Source organism: Coptis chinensis, chromosome 5, assembly GCF_015680905.1.
Source record: "Coptis chinensis isolate HL-2020 chromosome 5, ASM1568090v1, whole genome shotgun sequence".
Classification (NCBI taxonomy): domain Eukaryota; kingdom Viridiplantae; phylum Streptophyta; class Magnoliopsida; order Ranunculales; family Ranunculaceae; genus Coptis; species Coptis chinensis.
The window spans coordinates 22,585,390-22,608,983 of NC_141460.1; the positions used below are offsets into that span (position 1 = coordinate 22,585,390).

A 23,594-nucleotide genomic window follows, 5' to 3' on the forward strand; every position below is an offset into this window, starting at 1 on the left:
TAAGTTTTCATCAAGGCTTCATCAACCCCTCTAATGGAGGTTTAGCCTTGAGTCATCAAACTAACATTTCCCATTGAATCTAAACTAAACATAATGTAAGAAATTGAGATTTACTTAATTTAAACAATAATGAAATCTAATTTAATGACTAAAATGAAATAACGACAGGAATTGAAATTAGATCTAGAAATGGAAATGACAAAATCGAAATTGATAAAGAATACTACTTTATTTATCTAATCAAATTGAAGAACAAGATTCAGAGGTTTAATCTAATACAATGAATTGAAACTAATTAAACTAAGTTCTAAAACTAATTAATGGAGGCTAACTAATCTAGGTCTAATTATCTATCTAACCTAACTGCCATTAATACTGAGTCAAGCTTTTGTTTTTATACATCCAGATCCAAAAATCGTGCATGGGCTTGGAGCCATGTTTTGGGCCGCAGAATCGGCCCAAAACCCAATTCTTTCGAAATCCAAAAGGCCTCTTCAAATTTAGTTGGCTTCCACAGACTTTTCGTCCACTTCTGCTCCTCTGATTGGGTCAAGGCTTGGACCATTGCAAAGCTCTTTCCGAGTCGGTCGTTTTGACATAAGGTAGGCCTCAATCCGAGGTCCGAGTCCAAAGATATGGCATTCGAAGTTCTCACGACTTTTTGCTCCTTTATCTCGCTAAAGTGGCACATTTCTGCACATAATGGACTTTGAAGCCTGAAATGCATAAAGACACATAATCAGTATTAACTCTTACTTATTATTCACATAATTGGTCTAACAGTATGATTATCAAGGGGTTAAAACTACAGTTTTGGGCTCTTATCAGTTGTTATGGCTTGGGTTCAGCCTTATGCGTGAATGTAAATTGCAGTGCAGAAAGTAAATTTCAAACAATCACGTAAGCAAGCTTGAACACACAAGTATCTTTTTACTTAGGCTTCGAGGAGGTTTAGAATTTACCTCTCAAGCCGTGCTTACACGTTGCTTGAGGAGAAGACGGCATCGGTTGGCGCTTGATTTGATAATCAAGCCCAACCTTTCGAGCTTTACTCTGTTTTAAGTTACAATAAAGGTCCACTTAAAAAGTCCACAAGTCAGGTTTTTGATAATTTATACAACTTTGCCTTCAAGGGCCCAAACTTAAAACTAAACTAAGATTATACTAATCTAATTAACTAGTTTTAGATTAATCACCTAGATTAACTAGAGTCAAATGGACTTAGAGTGTTGATTACCAAGTTGATCTATAGTATGTGAGCTATGATCCACAACTTGCCTCACACACTTGAACTTCTTAAGGCAATTAAAACTCTAATCCCTTGGTAAGTATTAAACTTAAACCAAATGTAACTCTTGTTTATCATAAGAAATCAATCGAAAACCAAGTTTTTTTTTTTTTTTTTTTTTTTTTTTTAACTATTACAAACAAGTTATATTGTTTTCTCCTACTCTATTACAAAATCCAGGCTCGGAGTACAATTGTGTGTCGTAAATGAATTGGGATGTGAAAAAATCGAACACACTTCTGTGGAGGTGCCCGAGCAGTCGGCTTCGCCATGCCCACGTTGTCGCCCTCCGGTGTCGATGGATGGCGGTCGTCTTTTGCCTGTTTGATCAGCTCCTCTCCACCTTTGTTGTCCTGCAACTTGATTTGTAAAAAAGTATCTCAGTACAGAGAAACAATAAAAATAAAATGACGAAAAATTGAAAAAAATATAAATGGAGAGGTGAGAATGATGCTCCCTTCTTAGATTCTCAACCAATCACTCTTACTCTTTCAATCCATGATGGCGGCGCCATTTGAAGCTTTAATATTGTAGTGGGTATACTTCAAAAAAGTTTAGATTAAGAGTTGAGATTCATCCTAAATTGTTTAGAGTTTGAGTGAAGGAGATATGAATAAGAAATGTAGACTCTTGTAAGATTTTGTAAGATTAGAATGATTCTAAGCTAATGAACTTAAAAGCTTTGATTGTTTGAATAAAATGACTTGAAAACATGAAAGGAAGATTGATTAAAACATTGAAATGAAAGCAACAAACAATATTGAAGATTTAAACAAAGAATAAGTAACAAATTTGATTGAAATAAAGAAAAGAAAATAACAAGTTGATTGAAATAAAATAAAACAACAAGAAATTAAAAACATGAATTGAAAAACAAGACAAGAAAAATAAACTAACCAAATGGTTTGTATCCTAAGACAATGGATGGGTTTCTCTCTACCTTGTTGTTTGCTTATATACCCCTACTTTTGCTTTTTACAAATTTGTCATTCTCCATTACAAACTAGACACCTCACACTTTCACTTTTGCTTTTACTTTTTGGTTTCTTCATGACCAAGGTAGGCTTAGGGAGAAAGTCCTCATAATTTGAGATTAGGGCTTCCATCTCTGATCTTCTGATTGAAGGCTTTGACTTTTGACTTTGATCGGTTGACTTTGGCTTTTTCAACACTTTTCTATAGCAACTACTGGTCTTCATAATAAGCGTGATTAATGCTCCTTTTGGTGCTAAGACATAACTTTTATAATAAGTGGTCTAAAATACTCCTTATAACTTGAAAAAAGCAATAAAAACTATGAGTTGTCTTTTCGTTCAGCATAAGAAAGACTGTAATGCAGCAATATACGGATAATAAAACGCTCATTTGGGAGCTGATCACTGGGTCATTTATTATTTTGTACCAGGGGTATACTTGACCTTTCATATACCCTGTCCTTCTAAGTGATTAAAAAAAAGGGTGTCCTCTAGGGTTACTTTTTCTCCCGATCTGTCTTTGAGAGTCACTGCCTGTTGAATGAAAGATTAAGAGATAGAATATGGCATGCATGTATTTTTAGTCTTGCTTAATTAATTATACATGTTAGAGATCGCCTTGAACTCATTGATCGACTGATTGTAACACATATGTATATATTAGGAAGCTATTGATAATATATATATTTTTTTTTATCAGCAAGCGAGGTTGTTTTAAAGGTCCCCTACCCCTTTTCATAAATTTGAAATAGCTTCATTACATTCTGATATAGTCTTTCCCACTAGCATCCTCAAATATAATTTTTTTCATGTCTTCTGAGAATGAGCTAGGGATGACTTCTATAAATCCTACACTAGGCACATTACTAGCTAATGCATCTGCTAGTCTATTACATTCTCTATATACATGCCTAATGTTAAAAAATTCAAAATGTGCTATCATATTACATATATCTTTCATCATATTCCTTGCTTGCCACGGATCTTTGGTTTCTTTTTTACAAAAGAGACCACATTAGCCGAATCGATCCAGTGCTTCCAAATCGTGTTATGCTTCTCTGTTGCATTGCTAACTTCATTCCTTGCCATATCCCCTCAGCTCAATAAAGCGCAATCATGGCGTGTTGTGTTTTTCCCTTTGTTTGCCACTATTACTTGCCCTTCACTTGTTCTTATCATCTGCAGCCCAACCCCTTTAGTGCCCCTCAGGTGTACCATCTCTGAATTTAGGATGCTAATACCTGGTCCAAATTTTCCCTTTTACGATGAATAGTCTTGGGTACAATTGGTTCCACAAACATATTCCACAAGCCCATATATCGTTCTTTTTCCTGTCTGATCTCCATCTTCTTTGTAACTGAGCTCAGTTTAGTCTTTGCATCATTGATAATCTTATTCGCCACCTGCTGAGCCAGCTTGTGTTCATTCTCGAAAATCCTCTTATTTCGTTCCTGCCAAACTCCATAGAAAAAAGCATTCATTACCATTTTTAGAGTGTCTTGCTTCAATCCTGTTCCTCTGCAAGTTTCTAGTATCCAGTCCAGTTCCTCTTCCCAACTGCCCAACCATGCTCTAGTATACCTAGCTCTTCTCAACACCTCTGTCCAAGTGTATTGAGCAAAGACACATTCAAAGAAAATGTGTCTTTCGGCTTTCTCCTTGTGCCAGCACATTACACACGTAGTCGAGTCCACCACTCTCTGTTTTTTCAACTTTACTAGCGTCTGTAAGCCATCTTTCAGCAGCATCCAAGTGATGAATGAGTGTCGTGGTATTTTATGTTTAAACCATACCAGATGGCTCCAAGTTACCTTGAGTTCTTTCTCCCTGATGCCATGATAAGTTTCTTTTAGTTTAAAGCTTCCATCTACAGTGACCGACTAGATGGCTTGATCTGCTCCTCCATGTATACTCACCGTGTCCTTCATTTCCTGAATGATATCGGGCATGTGCATTCTTAATGTTTGCGAAATCTGCCATTCTCCATTTGCCATCAGTTTTTCAAGCTTCGCATTCTTGTTCGCGACTGAGTTATAAGCAAAGGCTTGTGAGTAGTATGATTTCAAGACGCTTTCGCCGGATGCCATGGATCCGTCCACGATTAATGCTTTTCCCATCTCCGACTTGATATCTTGCTATATATTCTGCATCCTTTCTTCCCTTCATAATCTACCTCCAGCTGTAAGAACAATCATTCGGAGTTTTCATTTCCCAGAAGTTCTTATTCTTGATAATGTGTTTTCTCACCCACCCAACCCATAGTGTCTCCTTGTTGCTAATAATGTTCCAAATGTGTTTTAGATTCGCAGCCTTGTTTATTGTTTCCACGTCTCTTATAGCCAGTCCTCCTTCTTCATAAGGGTAACATAAAGACCTCCACCCAATTAGAGCATGTGATGTCATACAATCTGGTCCTGTCCATAAGAAGTTTCTGAATATCCTTTGAACCTCTTCAATAATACTTTGTGGGAGCACGAATGGAGAAATCCAATATATACTCATATTGTTCAGTACAACTTTGATGAGTTGTAGACGTCTTGCATATGATAAGCTTTTGCCTTTCCAACTTTGAATTCTTTTCTCCACCTTGTCCACCAGCGGCAAACATTTTGCATATGATAGCCTTATAGTGATCAATGGCAGCCCCAGATATTTGACAGGTAGTTCCCCTCTTGAGAATTGAATAATATCCTTGATTCTTGTACTTAACTCATCATCCATTCCAGCAAAAAATATCTAGCTTTTCTGTATATTCACTTCCAGCCCAGAACAGTTCTTGAAGTTCCTCAGGTTATCCTTGAGACTTTGTGCTGTCTTTACATCTCCATGCATGAACGCCATAAGGTCATCTGCAAATGACAAGTGAGTAATGATAGGTTCATTGCATTTATGGTGTAGTGTGTATGTACCATCCCTTACATCGCAAAGATCAAATCTGAAAATAACTCCATCACCAGCACGAATAGATAAGGTGAAATGGGATCACCTTGTCTAATGCCTCGCTTGCTTCTGAAATATCCATATGGCATACCATTCACCATTATAGCAAATGTTGGTGTCCTTATGCATTCTGATATCCACCCCAGAAACCTCTCTGGCAGCCCTATTCGTCTCAGTGAGTATTCAACTGCCTCCCACTTAACTGAGTCATAGGCCTTCTTAAGATCCACCTTTGCAGCACATCTCGGTGGTTTAGTGTTTCTATGATAATTGTGTACCAGTTCATGAGACAAGAGGATGTTGTCTTGAATACTTCTTCCCGGAATGAATGCTGATTGGTTCTGAGCCACCACTTCCTTCATGAATCCTCGCATTCTCCTTGTCATGACCTTAGAAATGCATTTATACAGTACGTTACAGCAGGTTATGGGTCTATAGTCTCCTAATGACAGTGGGGTTGGCGTCTTAGGCACCAAAGTGATGCAAGTAGCATTAACCTCTCTTAGCATTCTAGAAGATTTGAAGAAGTTTTGCACTGCCCTCACAAAATCGTTACCAGTTATTCTCCATGTCGCTTTGAAGAACAGAGATGAAAAGCCATCATTACCCGGAGCCTTGTCTACATCTACATCTGCCAAAGCTTCTATGATTTCATCTCTTGACACTTGTGCTTCAAGTCTCATCTTTGTTTCATCACTAAGAATCATCTCGGCGGTCTAATGTTCTCAAACCGTGTGAAGTCCAGTTCCTCGACATTCGCTGGTGCATATAATTGTTTGTAGAAGTTTACACATTCTTCCCCAATACAATCCATATCATCAACAATCTGCCCATGTTCATCAAGTATGCAGGTTATTTTATTTCTTGCTCTCCTCGCCTTTACAGAATCGAAGAAGTATTTAGTGTTGTCATCCCCAAGACATATAACCTGATCCCTTGATTTCTGCTTGTAGACATCCTCCTCACTCTTGGCTGCTTTAACATATTCCCCTGCTATTTTCCTTTTAGCTGCCATCAGTTCTGTACTCATCGGATCTGCCTGCATTTTAACTTGTATTTCTTCCATCTCGACCATAGTCTCTTGTGCCCTTGTTCTAACATTCCCAATATTATTTCTATTCCACTCTATCAATTCGTGTTTCACCATTTTTAATTTCTTCATGAATGTGAACATTGGGTTTCCTACCACTTCTCTATCCCATGCCTCTTGTACTACACCCATGAAACCCTCCTCCTTTACCCAGAAGTTGAAGAATCGAAATGACTTCTTGCTTTGTGTCTTCTGGTTTATCATGTATGTGATCATTGGTGAATGGTCAGAAGTAGTGCCTGGTGTAAGAAACTCTGTTTCAACCTCTGCATATTCATTCATCCATGCTGCATTAACCATCACTCTATCTAGTTTTCTCCATCTCCTCGTTTTCTGTTTATTGTTCCATGTGAGAAAGCTACCCTTATACTTCATGTCCACTAATCCCGCCATTGTGACACAATCCTGTAAGTCTGCAAAGTGGTGCGGTCTAGTTGGAGTGCCTCCCACTCTTTCCTGTGAATTTAATATAGAGTTAAAGTCACCCATAATAATCCAAGGGATCGTAACTCTGAATGCCATCTCCACCAGCTTGTCCCACAAATCCCTTCTTTGCTGCACATCAGTACTTGCATATACCATAGTCACTAGGAATTTATCTCCATTATTCAATGTTGCCTCAGCTGTTATCTATTGCATTTCTCTTTCTCTGATGATCATATTACACTCACTCGGTTCCCAGCACAGCCATATCTTTCCCAAGTCGCTTGATGCATAATTGTGCTCTACGAGCCACCCTGGACAACATTTATTCATTACCCCATTCAAATTCTTCTCTTGAACTTTCGTTTCTACTATCCCCATTACTACCAGTTTATACTTCTTTATTAGATTTCTAACTTCTACTTGCTTAAACCCTCTATTTATTCCCCTCATATTCCAGCATCCAAGATTTATCATCATTAAAGGTTAAAAGAGTTTCCTTCCCGCAGGTGACTAAATCTGTTTTGTGTCACCCCCTTGCAATTATTGCTATGGCTTGAACTTCCACTAGTTGAGAATCTTCCTGGCTTTATTGGAATGCTCTTCTTCCCTCCCATGGTTTCTCTTTTTGTATTGCTATGAGTCTGTGCGTCTCCTTTCTCATTAGTTTTCTGCTGTGTTTCTGTATCCTTTTTCTGCTGTGTTTCTGTATCATTGATCCCAGAATCCACTTTTCCTTTTCCCTTTTGTTTCGTTACCTCATATGTATCTGTTACTTTCTCATATCCTTGCTTATCTGTTTGCACAATTGCTCGAGCTCGATGCTTTTTTCCCGGTGATTCCCATTCTGTTTCTTTGTCAATAACTTGGACTTCTTGAACATCAGCCTCATTCTCACTTGTTTCCGTTGATTTCATCTCCACTCTTGTGTCCTTCTTTAACCATACTGCATTTCTAGGATCTTTCACGATCTTAGAGTTTTTTGGGCATCTAGAGTCATTGTGTCCAAAGACATCACACTGTGAGCATCTAGCTGGCTTCCAGTTATACTCAAATTCTATTCCCAGTCTTCTTCTGTCATCAATCACAATAGGTACTCCCTCTGGGTACTTGCATTTCGTATCTATTTCCACACACACTCTGGCATATGTAGTTCTTGCTTTTTGCTCAGTTAGCCTATCCACGAAAATAGGATTCCCAATTGCGCTCGCAACTTGACTGAATCCCTCTTTGTTCCACATCTCCATAGGTAGCCTCTTGACAACTACCCAAATTGGGATTGTTTTTAGCTCATATGCTTCTGTCTCCACAAACAGCTTCCACGGCCTAATCACAAATAATTGGCTCGCTATGTGAAAGCATCCCATATCCAGGACTGCTTGTCTATCCTCTTCAAAGGTTTTCTTCCAATATTGCTGGGGAATTTGTTTCTTCTCATACCACTTAGGCACTTACGTACTTGTGTTGATGACTTAATGTACATGAACAGTGGGATAATGGCGGGAAAATGTGCAAGAGACTTTCCAGGTGGCGCGGAAAATATATGCGCAAGAGATGTTCCAGGTGCAGAGCTGCTTCAGCCCTCCTAATAATCCTCAAATTGTAATCTGCCGATGTCATTTACCATGTGGATCCTCTTAAATATGAACGAGCGAATTAGGATTTCCCCACTAGATTGGGAAATTAGAGTTTCTTCCTAAATACACGGTCAATCCAAGTTAATTTTTTTTTATGTACTTGGGGAGAAGACCCTAATTTATCCGGGGAAAATCCTAATTGACTCGTCTAGTGAGGAGTAATACTAGTTAACCCTTTAATAAATGTTATTCAATGAAAGTGGTGTTAGATCGAATTCTAACTGTCTTTGTCTAGTGTCTGTGCAACCTAGAATCATGAAGTCGCAATAACAAAAGAAATCAGTTTAACAAATTTGATTAATTTATTAGAGCCAATACCATTTAATAAGATCTTACAAATGTTCGCTTCCATAGTGTCCATGTCACGGAGGCTCATTATATTCAATTTTTCGTGAATCGCATGTTGTTCCCGTATAAATTGGCAATATCTGCTCTTCCACCGTTAAACTTAAAAGGCTCTTTGGCAACTCACAAAGTCACCTCTACATGGACTGCTACAGCTTTAGCAGAGTCCAAAAACACAAAATCCTATGTTTTTTCTTTCAGGAACAATTATATTTTAAGCCACAGGAGGATCTGCCACTGTAGATCAGTTTGTTTATAATGTTTTGGCATGGTCATGAATATATCAAGATCACTGCAACCAACATAGAGCAAAAGTTCACTGGTCCTTGTAAAAGCTAAAGTTGATGCTTTGAGTATATGTACAATGAGGCTCATGACCAGTTACCACATTCATCACATTTGCTTCAAACGGACTTGAAACACCAGACTGTGAGGTAAATTCTGTTTAACAGTTATTTGGTCGCATTTTGGATAATAAAAGATTTTAGGGTGAACTAGTATTACCCCCCACTAGATGAGCCAATTAGGATTTCCCCCACTAGATGGGAAATTAGGATCTCCCCCTAAATACACACAAAAAAATTTTGGTCAACTCACTTTGACTTTTTTTTTTGTGTATTTAGGAGGAGACCCTAATTTTCCATCTAGTGGGGGGAAAATCCTAATTGGCTCATCTAGTAGGGGGGTAATACTAGTTAACCCAAGATTTTATAACCAAACAGATATGAATATGTGGTCCGCGGTTTTCATGTGAAAACATAATTGTCCAATAGTGCTTAAAAACTCCTATCGAAAAATAAAAATAGTGCTTAAAAACTAAAAAACTCAAATTCTTTTGCTGAAAATTAATAATTAAATCGGAAAAAGTTGAAAATAAAATTAAAAAGTAAAGGAAACAAATAATCACTATTACTGAAGTATACATTTATCTAGAGAGATCCTATATTCCTATCTAACCATTCAAAAGCTTCTTGTGTCTGATCAATTGATATCTGTTTCCTTAGAGAAGTCAGGTTCATCTGGTTTTAGTAGTTTCCGCATCTCAAAGTTGGAATTGTCAGGATCAAGCACCTTTATCTTCTGATGAACTCCTCTTCTTGTATTTGCAGCAAATTTTGAAGCTAGTGCTGTGACTCCAAGATGCTGACCATTATTTATGTTCTGCATCGACGTACTACCTGCACCAGTATCCCTGTAGTCCCCTTCCATTGGCTCATCTTGGTTTGGATATAACATATAATAGAAACTCTCGTGTTCTTCCAGCTCTTTTGCCAACCTCTTTTTCTTCAAACGTCTCCACGCAGCTTGTATAAAACACGCTCCCCAGGCTCTCCATTGCTGGGAATAGTACCTGAAAGCATGCTGAAGCTTCTTGCTGTGAAGGCGTTTAAACTGGTTTGCTACGTACTTGAGGTCATCCGCTCGGAGCGCAAAAGCTTCAACCTCACCAACAGCCTTGACAGTTCGTGTTGAGGACGGAAGGTTTTGGCTTGGGTTGGGCACTAAGGCCCATGTTAGCAATTCTTCACCACAGAAGTCACCAGGTCGGAGGGTGATGGAATTGAAGAATCCAGATCTTCCTCCATAGGTAGTGTCGCTTACTAGTTGCCCTCTGATTATGAACAGCATTTCATTAACTGGATCACCCTCACGAACAATAAAGGTGCCGTCAGTACTCAAGGAAGAGATGAGGCGTTCGCATATGGCATCTAGGAGCTGATCATCCATTTGTTCAAAGAAAGGAACCTGTAACATGAACAGCAATACACCATATGATAAGTATACACGACTATATTTAATGCGCTTGTATTATGTCATAATTTCTCTCTATATATCTATCTATCATTGTCAATTGTGAGAACAGCATACGCGTTAGAATCATCCAAGGACTAAGATAAGGGTGACGGAATCATCCAAGGACTAAGATGATCATCAAATAATCTCCACACTAGCACTTATGATAAAGATGTAAGGTTATTTGTCCAAAAACAGTGAAATGGACCGAACTTTATTACTTAAAGAGTAGGTGAGCATCAACAATAGTGAATTAGGGAAAGTGTCACCAAGCTTCATGATGAAAAAGAGCTTAAGGAAAAATAAGGACTCACACGGCGAACAAGACCGAGGCATAAATGTCGTTGGATTTCACGACGAAGGTCCAAAGGTAATGAACGTAAAATAGCATCTTCATCTACCCCTCTGGTGGCAAGCCATTTATACTGCACAAATTTGCGAACACGTTCTTGTAGATCTTCAGGTAGCTGACGATGCCTCATCCACTCCTCAGTATCTCTCCTCTTAACTCTCCATTCTTCAAGTCTCACCGTCATAGATTGCAAATATGTCTTCAAAATGAGAACAAATAGAAACTATGTCAAGTCAAATAGAAGCACACTTGTCCAATTGCAGTCAATCTGACATTTCCATTATACAGGACTAAGAAAACACTAGTTACCTGGGAGTCTGGGACCTAACATGATGTTAAACAATACCAATCAACCAGTTCCACTAAGCGATAGAAACTAATTGGAAAGAGTTAAAACTATAATACAGAATTAATATAAACAAAAATATAGTTAGAGTTGGCCAAGCGTGCATTTGTCACAAACAAAATATTATAGACACATGTTCGACCTGCATTAACATGAATGGGAGACTTTCCAAGACAGCAAGTTTTGGAGGGCTAAAGAGACATTGCCGAATATAAATGTGGATCTAGAGGGTTGTCCAATGGCTACATTGAGTTGGAAATATTACTGAGAGAACTTCAATTGGCAATCCCGCAATGGAGCTACAGATACATACAACTTTGGTTGGTAGTGACTCCTGTTCGCAGCATAATGGGCACAACACAACCAGCTTGGAGGACCGAACACTTGGTACATGCGGTCAAGATGTCTTCATGCACAAAAATGTGCAATTTGATATTAGATCAGAAATCCAAGAGCTCTGCTAATTATTTGTTAATTATATAAGTTCAAAAACCCAGTTCTCTTTAAATAAGAAATCACATACGAAAGTCTCTTCTCTAAAACCCATGACATTAAATGAACATCAGCTATGCAAGAGGCCAGCAAGTTTACTTATAGCCAAATGATGCATTAAAAGTAGAAACCTAAACTAAAGCAATTTGAACTTGAGAAAAAACAAACAAACAAACATAATGTAATAAAACGTGCCCTCAAAAAGAATTATACAGATTAAATTGAATTACTAATAAAACCGATATCTAAAAACCATCTGGATGTCAACACAGCTCAGATAATTCTAACAGGTTCGAAAAAGTTTATCCACAAATTTGCACCTTCGTATCCATATACTTTGACCCTTGCTGTGCACATTGCATCAGCTTTCCATGGTGGGAGTAAATTTGACCACATGTTTTGTTTAACAATCTCGACATACTGGTGCCTTCTACTGTAACCAAATATTTGTATTGACCAGACACTAGTCCTTTTAAGAATAACTCTAGAAATGAGATGTAATAAATAGTGATGATGCGATGGACTTCAATGAAACATAAAAATAAAAGGGGATCTTGGTAGCCTTGTTGCAAAATAGTAGTAATAGTGATTAGCGATAAAAAGAAGTGGTAGAAATAGTAATTTTGATTAAAATGATAATAAAAAAAGTCTGAGATTCCTAAAATATTGAAGAAGCTGGTAATGTTGGCTACACTGGAAGAAAACAGTAGACTAGCTCTAAGGGAAAAATCGGTAGTTCAAAAAGACTTGGGCAATGTGATTAATTACAATTTGCATAGATAATATGGTTCTATAGAACATGTTCAATTTCACGACCATGAAAAGTTCCTTTTTTTCGTGTGGATTTTCCTCTTCAAGTAAAATTGGACTGAACAAAGTAACCTGAATGACACAAGTAACCTGCACCTATCAGCACAAAAACAATATTCAAGGTGACATACACAGTACGAATATACTGAGATAATTACTTTCAGGCTGTGAATTCAAACAGTTCATTACCTGAATGTTACCAATCAAGTGAGAGAATAGAACTAGACCCCCGATGCATATGAAAACACAAAATGCTGTCTCAGCCATACGAGTGCTTGAGACCAAATCCTGTCCATATGAACTGAATGGCGAAAAGATGTATTAGCATAAGAGTTAGACTTTGAGCATAACCAATGAAAATAAGTGGATAATACATATATAATTGATTGGTAAATTATTGTTCTAAGAATATATATCTAAACAAGAATACAATAGGATGAGATATCCTACATTACAAAAGCATAAGAAGATAAAGAAAAACATAAAACAAAAAAGGTAAATCCAATAAGCTCATAATGGACTCCCATCTAAACACAAATGCCTCAAATGGTATATGTCTTATGTCTCACTATGCACCATCGACTAGAAAAATAAAAGTGCTTTGATGGCCAGCACAACTTTCTCCATAGGCATTGCTACGCCTTCAAAGTGTCTCTGATTCCTTTCTTACCAAATACCCTACAAAATCGCAAAAGGTAATGTGTGATGATTTTTCCTAATCTAAAAACACAAGTATTTTGTTGATGATCAAAGAACAATGAGAAGTATTGGATCAAGAAGAAGAAGAGATGTAGAAGATGATGAGTTGAACTACGTTCTTTAATGGCTGTCTACGTATCATGTGAATAGGAATCAAACTCAAAGCGTAGTTCAACTGTTCTATTTATAATAATAGATGAGGTTTCCCAATTAGTGTTTAACTAGAAGGCCATCTCTTGTTAAGTCTCATCCTGACTCTTCTAGAAACCCTATGTTTCCCAAGTCAAATAGGTCTCCCTTATTGACTTAAACAATAGAAAAACATGTTTAGGTTCGGAGTCGTAGTTAGAGCTCCGAGCCTGGTAGTTGAGTTCCGGATTTGGACTTCATAGTTAAGAGTTGGTTATACGAACCTACTACTCCAACTAGTTCCAAAGCCTACGAACCTCCTCTTCTTGTTTCACTTCCGAACCTAGGACCAATGACCCGAACTTGAGATTAAGAAGGGAATCCGAACCTGTACTAATGACCCAGACTTGCCAAGTGTTATAATGACCCGGAGCTGGCATGCCTAATAATGATAATGATCTAATAATAACTCGGACCTGTACCAATGCCTCACCATGACCCGGAGTTGAGAAATCACTCAAAGCAGCACATGTCAAACTAATCCATCCAGACTTATTAAAGCAGCACATGTCAAGCTCAGGAATTAGACTTTCTCAAATAAGAACATGTATTAACTCTTATTAATTCACCCGGACTTTACTTTAGAAATCAGCATATACGAAGTTGCAAACCACATCCAGAATAGGTGAATCCCATACTCATCCGGAATTGAGATAAAGGAAATTCGGAAGCCTGACTTTCTCACATACTTGCTGAATTCCTTTGTTGTTTCTATTAGTATAACTTCTTTACCCGCTTGTTTCTATTAGTATAAACTTACTATCTCATCCGCATGTAAACTTAAGCACCCACTTCCACAAAGTCCTTGCTGCCACTAGAACCAATTTGGTTGTGTCCGCCCATCCTATACATCTCTTTAAGTTTGTAGCATTGTGCTTACATCCAATCCAACGTCTGTCGATCTCGCCAAAAAGAAAATAGTAAGCTCAATTTTTTGGCTCCAACAGTTTACGCTGGTCTAAAGATTTGATTGTTTCTTTTCTATGAAACCACTATTAATGGGTTGTTGAAGCTACTTGGTCGCCACACAACGCCTTTCTCTTTGCATTCGGTTGTCTTCTTTAACTTTGTACAAGAGAAAATTGAGGGTTTTGGTGTAAACAACCACGTCTTTTTCTTCAAAAACTGAAGTGTTAAACTCGGTCTTGATCAGTTCTGGGTTTGCTAATCGAACCATAACTCCTAGTTCGACCAAGTAAAAAGAACCAATTCCAACTTTATCAATTGATTGTGTACTCTCAATTCCGATGTCTCACCAATCAGTTTTTCAGTTCTCCAATTGGTGAGGTAGTTCCGGATTTAGTACTGGACAATGCAGTTTCGGATTCTTTAGTCCACAAAACAGTTTCGGGTTTGTTACTCGAGAGAGCAATACCTAACTTGAACTTACTATGTTCCTTATTAGCTAGGAAGTTGAAATTCCGAACGTGGAGTTCCAGACTAGCTAGGAAGTGGAGTTCCAAACTTGGACAAGTTCCGAACGTGGAGTTCCTAACTAGTTAGAAAGTGGAGTTCCAAACTTAGAGAAGTTCCGAACGTGGAGTTCCAGGCAAGTTAGGAAGTGGTGTTCCGAACTTGGACAAGTTCCGAACGTGGAGTTCCTGACTAGCTAGGAAGTGGAGTTCCAAACTAGCTAGGAAGTGGAGTTCCAAACTTGGACAAGTTCTGAACATGGAGTTCCTAACTAGCTAGGAAGTGGAGTTCCGAACTTAGACAAGTTCCGAACGTGGAGTTCCAGACTAGCTAGGAAGTGGAGTTCCGAACTTAGACAAGTTCCGAACGTGGAGTTCCAGACTAGCTAGGAAGTGGAGTTCCGAACGTGGAATTCCTAACTAGCTAGGAAGTGGAGTTTCGAACTTGGACAAGTTCCGAACGTGAAGTTCCAGACTAGCTAGGAAGTGGTGTTTTTTTCTCCTTGTTTGCATAAATATGTATACACAGATGCCCCACTTTTCTCTCAGACAACGGTTACACATTCGACCGTTGAAGGAAAATGACAAAAGTGTCGAATTATATTTTATACAAATTCGTATTCAAAATCTTAGAAAAACAAGGTTTTGTAGGAAAATAGGGTTTGCCCCTGTGTCAATTCCTGTAAATACCTTTAGTTTTGTTAAGAAATAAGACTTTGTAGGAACGTAGGGTGCGCCCCTGTATTATTTCCTATAAAGTCCTTAAATGATCTGGTATCTAATGCATAAATCGACACTTATAAGCATAAGACATTAGAACTGCCCTTAAGAGGATAAAATCTAAGTTAAGTTAAACTTTCTCCACCACACAGGGAACAACACATGAGATCTTTCACTCATCATCCCGAGAAAGTTTTCTAAAGGTTCTGATACAACTTTGGCCAACATATGGGATCTCTCACCCAACATCCAAATTATAAAAGAAACAATGCTCTGAAAAGAGAAATATAACTTTTATTGAGAATTGATTGGCATAGATCATGCCCCCAGTATAGTAGAAGCAGATCCAAATTTGTGAAAATTGTCTCTTAGAAGCTAAGAGTAGTGTAACATTACTTGGAAACAGTACATGTTAGCATCGAGATTCACCGCTGGAGGATCTTTTATGAACATCTTGTTCCTGGTTAACTTCAAAGATGTCCTCATAAGGATAAGTTAAAGTGGTAAAGTCCCTATCCTGTGGGGGTAATTTATTACTTCCGAACGTGTCACCAGTCTTCTGTCTCTTGGACTTATCTTGATAGGAATTCCTGTCGACTAACTTGTGCTCCAACTGTGGTTCCTCGGACTTCCTATCATTATAATGACTAGCAGATCTCCTACCAACAGGAGCGGAGGTGACACTAGTTATCATTCTTTTGTGAGAAAATTCCCTATCTAATTGGTCTTCTTCCAGTTCCGCATACTTATCGATCCGAGGCTGCAACTCTGTCATGTTCGTAGGCTTCTTTTTCTTCAAGGACATGTATAGACCAGAAGTGGGATCTAACCCCTTTCTAAAGGCCACAATGGCGAGGGTCTCATCGATGTTGTTAACATGCAATTGAACCTCGTTAAATCTTTTGGTGAAATCCCTAATACACTCATCCTTTCGGATTTTCATGTCAAATAGTGCATCAGCGGTTTTAATGTAGGGTCGGTTGCAATTGAATTTCGCAATGAAATTGATGGATAGCACCTTAAACTCGTTAATGTTGCCCCTGGGCAGCTTCGTGTACCAGATGAGTGCCGAGTCTATCAAACTTGAAGCAAAATACCGGCACAAATAATGATATTTCTTAGAAAGACCCACCATTGCTTGACGATAACCGAGCACATGAGAGACCGGATCTCCTTTGCCATTAAATTTAGAGAACTTTGGTGGTTTATAATCATCCACTCATAACATGTCGTGAAAAAGGAGTTCCAATGTCTCCCTCGATTTCTAACTGAACAATTGACTCATCCATCTTGGTTGGTTTCGAACCTCACAGTTCCTCCAGTATTTACGCCTTGAGCTGTGTAAGAGTAGTTGATTCATGAATTGGAGTTCTCTCGTTGTTGTACCTCGGACTTGGACTCTCGTAGTTCTCATCTCGATGATAACGTGGTTCCGGTTCCCAAGATCAAGTGGAGAAGTTTGCAAAACTGGATCGGGGAACTGAGGGATTCCGAGGCAATGAAGGTTCCTTTGGAACTGAAAGTCTTCTTCGTACCGAGGGTGACCTTGATAGTTGTGGATTCCGGGAAAACACATTCGAACGTCCATCCCTCGTACCTCGAGAACTTGAATACCAAGAGACGTCATGTCCGTGTGAACTCGAGTGTCGGGTTGGATCCAATTCTGGATTATAATCCGAATCTGGTTGGTCACTATGATACCCAATGAAGTAAGGGATATAAGGCGTAGGGACGTAACCTTCACCATGGTTGAGACTTGGTGGTGGAACTGCCCCCTCGAGTTTCCATCAATAGGCAACACCTTTGGAGGTGAACAACCCTCCTTCGTGTGGTAGTAGTCTTGGAAAAAACACAAACGAGCCTCCTACCGACCATGTTTGGCCATCACAGCATCCATAACGGCTTGGTTGGTTATGGTAGATTGGGGAGTATCGTTGTTGGGCTCATCTTCTACACGCCCTTCCCCAAAACGACGAGCTCCGCTACGTTCTGATTGTCTTTGAGCAGTAACATGCAGGTTATTGATCTCATTATTCCCCTCATTACCTTGATTTGCATTGGCTCTTGTAGTAACCATGATTTTGAATCAAAGTGAAGAAAATAAGATTTTTTTAAGAACAAAAAACCCAAGAAAAATTGGTGGATAGGATAACCTAGAACCGAAAAAAATTCGACCAAGAAATCAAATCAATTTTGTATGGTGTCCTCACAGACGGCGCCAATTGTGTGCTGATTTTTCCCAATCTAAAAACACAAGTATTTTGTTGATGATCAAAGAACAATGAGAAGTATTAGATCAAGAAGAAGAAGAGATGTAGAAGATGATGAGTTGAACCACGTTATTTAATGGCTGCCTACGTATCATGTGAATAGGAATCAAACTCAAAGTGTAGTTTAATTATTCTATTTATAATAATAGATGAGATTTCCCAATTAGTGTTTAACTAGAAGACCATCTCTTGTGAAGTCTCATCCTGACTCTTCTAGAAGCCCCATGTTTCCCAAGTCAAATAGGTCTCCCTTATTGACTTAAACAATAGAAAAACATGTTTAGGTTCGGAGTAGTAGTTAGAGCTCCGAGCCTGGTAGTTGAGTTCCGGATTTGGACTTCATAGTTAAGAGTTGGTTATACGAACCTACTACTCCAACTAGTTCCAAAGCCTACGAACCTCCTCTTCTTGTTTCACTTCCGTACCTAGGAAGTTAGAGGATTTGGACTTGAAGTGTGTTCTGGCACTTTCTACCCACACCAAGACCATATCTGAGCTTTAAGAAGATGCTGCCACGTGTCACATATTTATTTGCTAAAATATATACACACAGGTAACATGCTCCAAAGTCGGTGTCCCTTCTAAGAATGGACTCTCGAAGTCTCATGAGGCTAATAACATAATCACCAAATCCGGATAAACCCAAAGAAAAGGACAAAGCAAAAGAATATGGTTCACAGACTCCACATTCCTTAGACACAAAGGACAAAAGTTGACGATGGCTTCTTTGACACGTGTCTTCCTATAAATTGTTTATAGAAAAGATTTTACCTAGTGCACACCAAACAAAAAAGGCAATCTTAGACGGAACTTCACAACCCTAAATAATTTGACTAGGAAAGTTATGAAGGAGTTTAAGATCACGACTAGAAATTAGTGAACAAAGCTTGAAGTAAAAATATCTATTAGAAAATCTCCCTTTCTTGTCGATAGACCAAAGCTTTGTGTCTCTGTCCGGTCTCACAAAAGAAATAGAATCTAACATCATCGTGAGAGCAACCACATTCACTATATCCTTGTCATAGAGAGCAACATGAATTCCCAAATCCCAAGCAATTGAACAATTGTGTTCCCCATGAAAGATCGAAATAACTAGATATATGAATCTACATAAAAAAAAGAAAGAAAAGAAAAAAGTGATTGCGTGTGATACTGTTGAGAACCACATGCACTAAAAGCTCGAACTTGTAGATGGAGGCTTCCACTTGTAAATGGTTCAACAGATGGTCGACACATACCATACCACAAAGATAGAGTGGACTATGTTAACACTCCCACAAATATAAAGTGGACTAGTTAACACTCCCACAAGAGGACCGCGGGTCACATGCACACCACACCACTCCCCCTCAACGACATCGCTGGAGAAATATTCCTGTTACGCAGACTTGAACCCACAACATTGCAGAAACCAACCGCTCTGATACAATGTTGAGAACCACATGCGCTAAAAGCTTGAACATGTAGATGGAGGCTTCCACATTGTATACAAAGGGTGGTTCAACAGACAGTAGGCATATACCATACCACAAACATGGAGTGGACTTTGTTAACACTCCCACAAATATGGAGTGGACTAGTTAACCCTCCCACAAGAGGACCGTGGGTCAGACACATACCACAACAAAGATTTGTCATAGAGAAAATGTTAAAGGAAATAAAGCACTAAACTTAGTTAACCTATAAAGGAACAATCTCTTATTCAGAAGCTAACCATAATCCCATCATAAACCAAATTCTCTATAACCGTTTCTATGTCCGTTCTCTCTCCCACATTATCGGATAATTACTGTCCACCTATCATAGATTACATTACCATAGTTCAATGCGAAAATTATGTGTGGAGGCATAGGCAGTGTACAAGGCTCTGCAACAAAGACCAAGACAAATTGGTCAAACAACACTACCTTATAATAACACATTGGAATACAAAAGAAAGAGCATCCCAACCTACCCAAAAATATAAGGGGAAAAAACAACAGACCAACCAGAAACCTAGCAAGATGTCCTTGATACTGATGGAATGAATGTCTACCATTTGCGGCCCTTTCTGAGGATGAGGTTAGGATCTTTCTTTAGTAAGTATGGCCACGTCCAGAGTATGAGTGTGCATGAGGAGTTGAATAGGTAGCATCAGGAAACCGTTGGAGGTATATTCAGTTGACACCACACGTTACAGAGTATGACTGCTGCTGGAAATTAGATTCATAAGAGGATAGACGTCAACCATGCTAATTACTGCACCAATAGCATGGCTTTCTAGCACACATCTAAGTTTTAAGGGGAGAGGCGTGATACAAGGCACTACGCTTCTCAAGTGTGCGCTGCCACCTCACAAATAACCTACAGTTATTTTCGTAAGGATTTGGCGCCTTAAGTGCGCTCAGAGGATCTTGAAAAACCATTGGCGCCCACGGGCCGTTGCTACTTATTTGACAACATAGGCACACATGTATTAACCTACAAAATGCCATGACTTCCTTCCTGGGGATTGAACCAGCATCACGTTTCCCTAGATGAATATCCTAGCATCACGAGAAAGCGCTAGAGGAGGAATTAAGTGAACTACTAAACTTAACGAGCACAAATGTCTAATTTATCGCATTCCAGCCATTCTAAGGCGACTTCCATTCCAAGAAAGTTCTTACTTCCTTGCGACGTTAAGGACTCTTAACACGCACTCTTTTACTTGTCTTTGCATAACATAAAAAGGATCTGCGCCTAGTGTATTCAGAAAGCGATGTAGAAACCTAATGAACTTCAAAACTGGCACCAAAGTTGTACAATCTAGAGAAAATGTACTGGGAAGACTCTTGACACATGACTTGGAGGCCATAAACACTATTAGACTTCGTCAGGAAGCACCTTTGCTGCAACATCCATATATGCCTAACTCATTAGAGAGATGGTGTTCATGCAGTGGAACTAAGGATTTACATACTTTTTACCAATCTAAATTTCAGATGCCCATAAGTTTTTATCCTTTAAGTTGGTTTATTCTCAAATTGGTACCACCGGAGGTAGACCTTTGAAGTGAATCCAGTGACAAATATCAAATATGAAAAACTTTAATAGATATTATTCCAAATGTGTGTGTTATCAAGTTCTCTAATGGTAAATCAATCGTCTTGTTAGAGAGGTCTTCAAATTAGAGATACGATATATAGAAGGGAAAACTTACTCCTAACATATGCATTCCCTTTTCCTTTTCGTGTATGTGTGTGTGTTACTTCTGAAAAAAGAAAAAAAATTTCCTAAGCCTAAAATTATTAATATATAGCCCCAGAAAAGCATTAATTTTAGTTTAAGTTTCTAAGAGAATGGCAATTCTATTATCAAACGACCACAAGACATCATGTATAATTCTTGTCACCATGCAGTTGGACTTGACCGTGATGCAGGACAAGACATCAATGAATTTAAATATCAACTGGATTCGGAAACTAAATGTCTTAAATGAGACAGGTCATACCTTAGATTTTTCAAACCCCACCACAGGCAATACATATACTTCTCATGAAACTTTGCAGAAACAACTTCGCTAGTTAAAGCATCTTCATATATTCCGTACTTGAACTGGATCGCTTCGTTAGTTGCATTGCAATTACGAAGCACATTAGTAGCATTCAGCCAATTTGTGTGTCTAGCAATTTCAATATAATTGTATGAACCTCGGCGGCAGTCCAGATACTTGGGATAACAATGAATCGATAAACCTGTTTCCTTGCTACACTCCTCACTCCAACAGTCATGCTGCCGCTGAATAGACAACAGATACCATGAAGCTCCTAACACCTGAGAATATAACAGAAATATTATCTTGTTAGGATATCTCCAAGGGTCTCATTTATTGGACTTAACAATAATTACCCCTTCATTTGAGAGATAAAAGCATAGTATAAAGTAATGAAAATTCCTAACATTGCAAATTAGTATTAACATAACAGACAGAAGCAGGATTTGGGGAAGTACATGACTTGCTAGCATGTAGAGCACGAGATTGTAAGCAGCTCCAGCCCAAGCGGTCTTGGTTACAACCCCAGTATTTTTGATAATCCGTCGGTTCAAAGGGAAAATGAGAAAAAATCGAGGAACATACTGGACAAGAACAATTAGAGCAAGCGTGTTGTTAGCATGGTCAGCTGTGTCTCGTCCTATTTTTGGTATGATAAGCCAATTTATGATCTGCAGAAGAAGAAAAAAAAAAAGTGGAAAACACTTGCTTTATGTATTTATTCTACAAATAAAATGACAATAAATGCATATAACCTATTTAATTTTCTTTAATCCATAACATTTGCTATTTTATCTAGTTCGTCACGCGAGCATGGGGTGGGGGGGGGGGGACAACACAAAACAAACAGTTATTTTGTTTACCATTTGATCTCTAGTACTAATCATGTAAACTTCACATTAGCTCTTGTTGTCTTGAAATATCATATTCAATTACAAAAATGTCTATTTGTGACAAGAAAATAATATTTAAACTGGATGGTATCAATATTACACTGTAGAATACCTTGTTGTCAGTCTTGTTACATAAAAGATATGTCATGTTATCAAACACATACTGGATTGGACAACAAAGTGCTGGTGGCATCAGATCCTTACATGAAGGCAATTGCATTAACAAGTTTGAAGCCCCCCTTCCCCTGGTACTGTCTTAACCTGGTGATGACTGATGAGCATACAACACATGTGTCCTCTGTTTGAGGTTATCTCTTTCATACATGTTTATAGGGAGACTACTAGACTTGCAGATCATCTAGCTGCATTAGGTAAGTGTTACTATGAAAATGTAGTGTATTTTGTGCCTCCTCTTGATCTTGAATGTGAAATTGTTGTAAGAGAGGAGGTAGCTAAAAGCCTATACACTAAGTTGGTTTTTTAATACAGGTGAAGCTCTGCCTAGCCTAGCTTAACTCTCAAAAAAATATGCCAAGAAATTCAGTACACACAATTAACCTTACCTGAGGAAGAGGAAGCATAGCAGCAAGATCAATGATAAAATCTGACATCAAATACCGTTTAGCAATTTTCTCCGGATCCGTAACAAGCTCACCTCTACCAACAACCCTAGAACTCTTTAAAACAAATGCAGTGCGAAACTTTAAAACGATATGAATTAAGTAACAAAGATCAGCTAAAGTTCGAAGAATGGTAACACTTAACAGTAAAACTTCATCGATTTCTATACAAGCGGGACCACCGACTCTTGGAAGATAGTAATAAAGAGGGTCAATGAACAATGCACCAAGACAAACAGCTAAGAAAACACGATTCCATAGAGTGAGGAATCTTCCACTTGGATCTAAAATTTGATAAATCGAGGAAGTATCTTTGGTTTTGGTAGTGTTTGCGAAATACGGGCGGCGGAATCTTGATGTGGAAGAGGAAATGTTGATGAAATTATTCATCATTTTCTTCCATGGCAGAGAAAGAGAGTTATTGAGGACACAACGCAGTGGTCATGAGTGGAGCTGGGGTTGTTGTGTTCATCGAAAAGAATCATAATAATAATTCTGTCAATATAATGCCGAGATTCTTGAACAACTTGATTAATAAAAGATGAAGAATAAAAAGAAACTCACGATCGAATGGTTACTGTGCATGCATGTTTGAGACCTCGATCAACAGAAGGACATTGTTTGCTAAGGAGGAGAGTAGAGAAGAAGGAGAAGAAGAGGAAGAGGTTTGGAGAAGAAGGAAAGAATGGTGATGAAAGTTTCTTTCATTATTATTATTATTTTTTTTTTCTGCTCGATATTCGCGGGAAACCAGTCAAGTTGGCTGTGTTTTCGACTTTTCGGGAA

General features: G+C 38.5%; 2 protein-coding genes across 2 annotated transcripts; both read right to left on the reverse strand.

Moving 5' to 3' along the window:
- Positions 1–5,905: 5,905 nt before the first annotated feature.
- Positions 5,906–6,874, reverse strand: LOC147497104 (uncharacterized). Its single transcript, XM_086562760.1, has one exon. It carries the CDS (start codon positions 6,872–6,874, stop codon positions 5,906–5,908), a length of 969 nt encoding a protein of 322 aa, XP_086418886.1.
- Positions 6,875–9,530: 2,656 nt separating this feature from the next.
- On the reverse strand, positions 9,531–23,545 carry LOC147497105 (cyclic nucleotide-gated ion channel 18-like). The gene is made up of 6 exons (XM_086559821.1): positions 22,752–23,545; positions 21,754–21,966; positions 21,254–21,576; positions 12,681–12,792; positions 10,806–11,042; positions 9,531–10,443 (listed from the first exon to the last, which is right to left on the reverse strand). Exons 1-6 carry the CDS (start codon positions 23,199–23,201, stop codon positions 9,679–9,681), a joined length of 2,100 nt encoding a protein of 699 aa, XP_086415947.1. The 5' UTR covers positions 23,202–23,545; the 3' UTR covers positions 9,531–9,678.
- Positions 23,546–23,594: the final 49 nt, after the last annotated feature.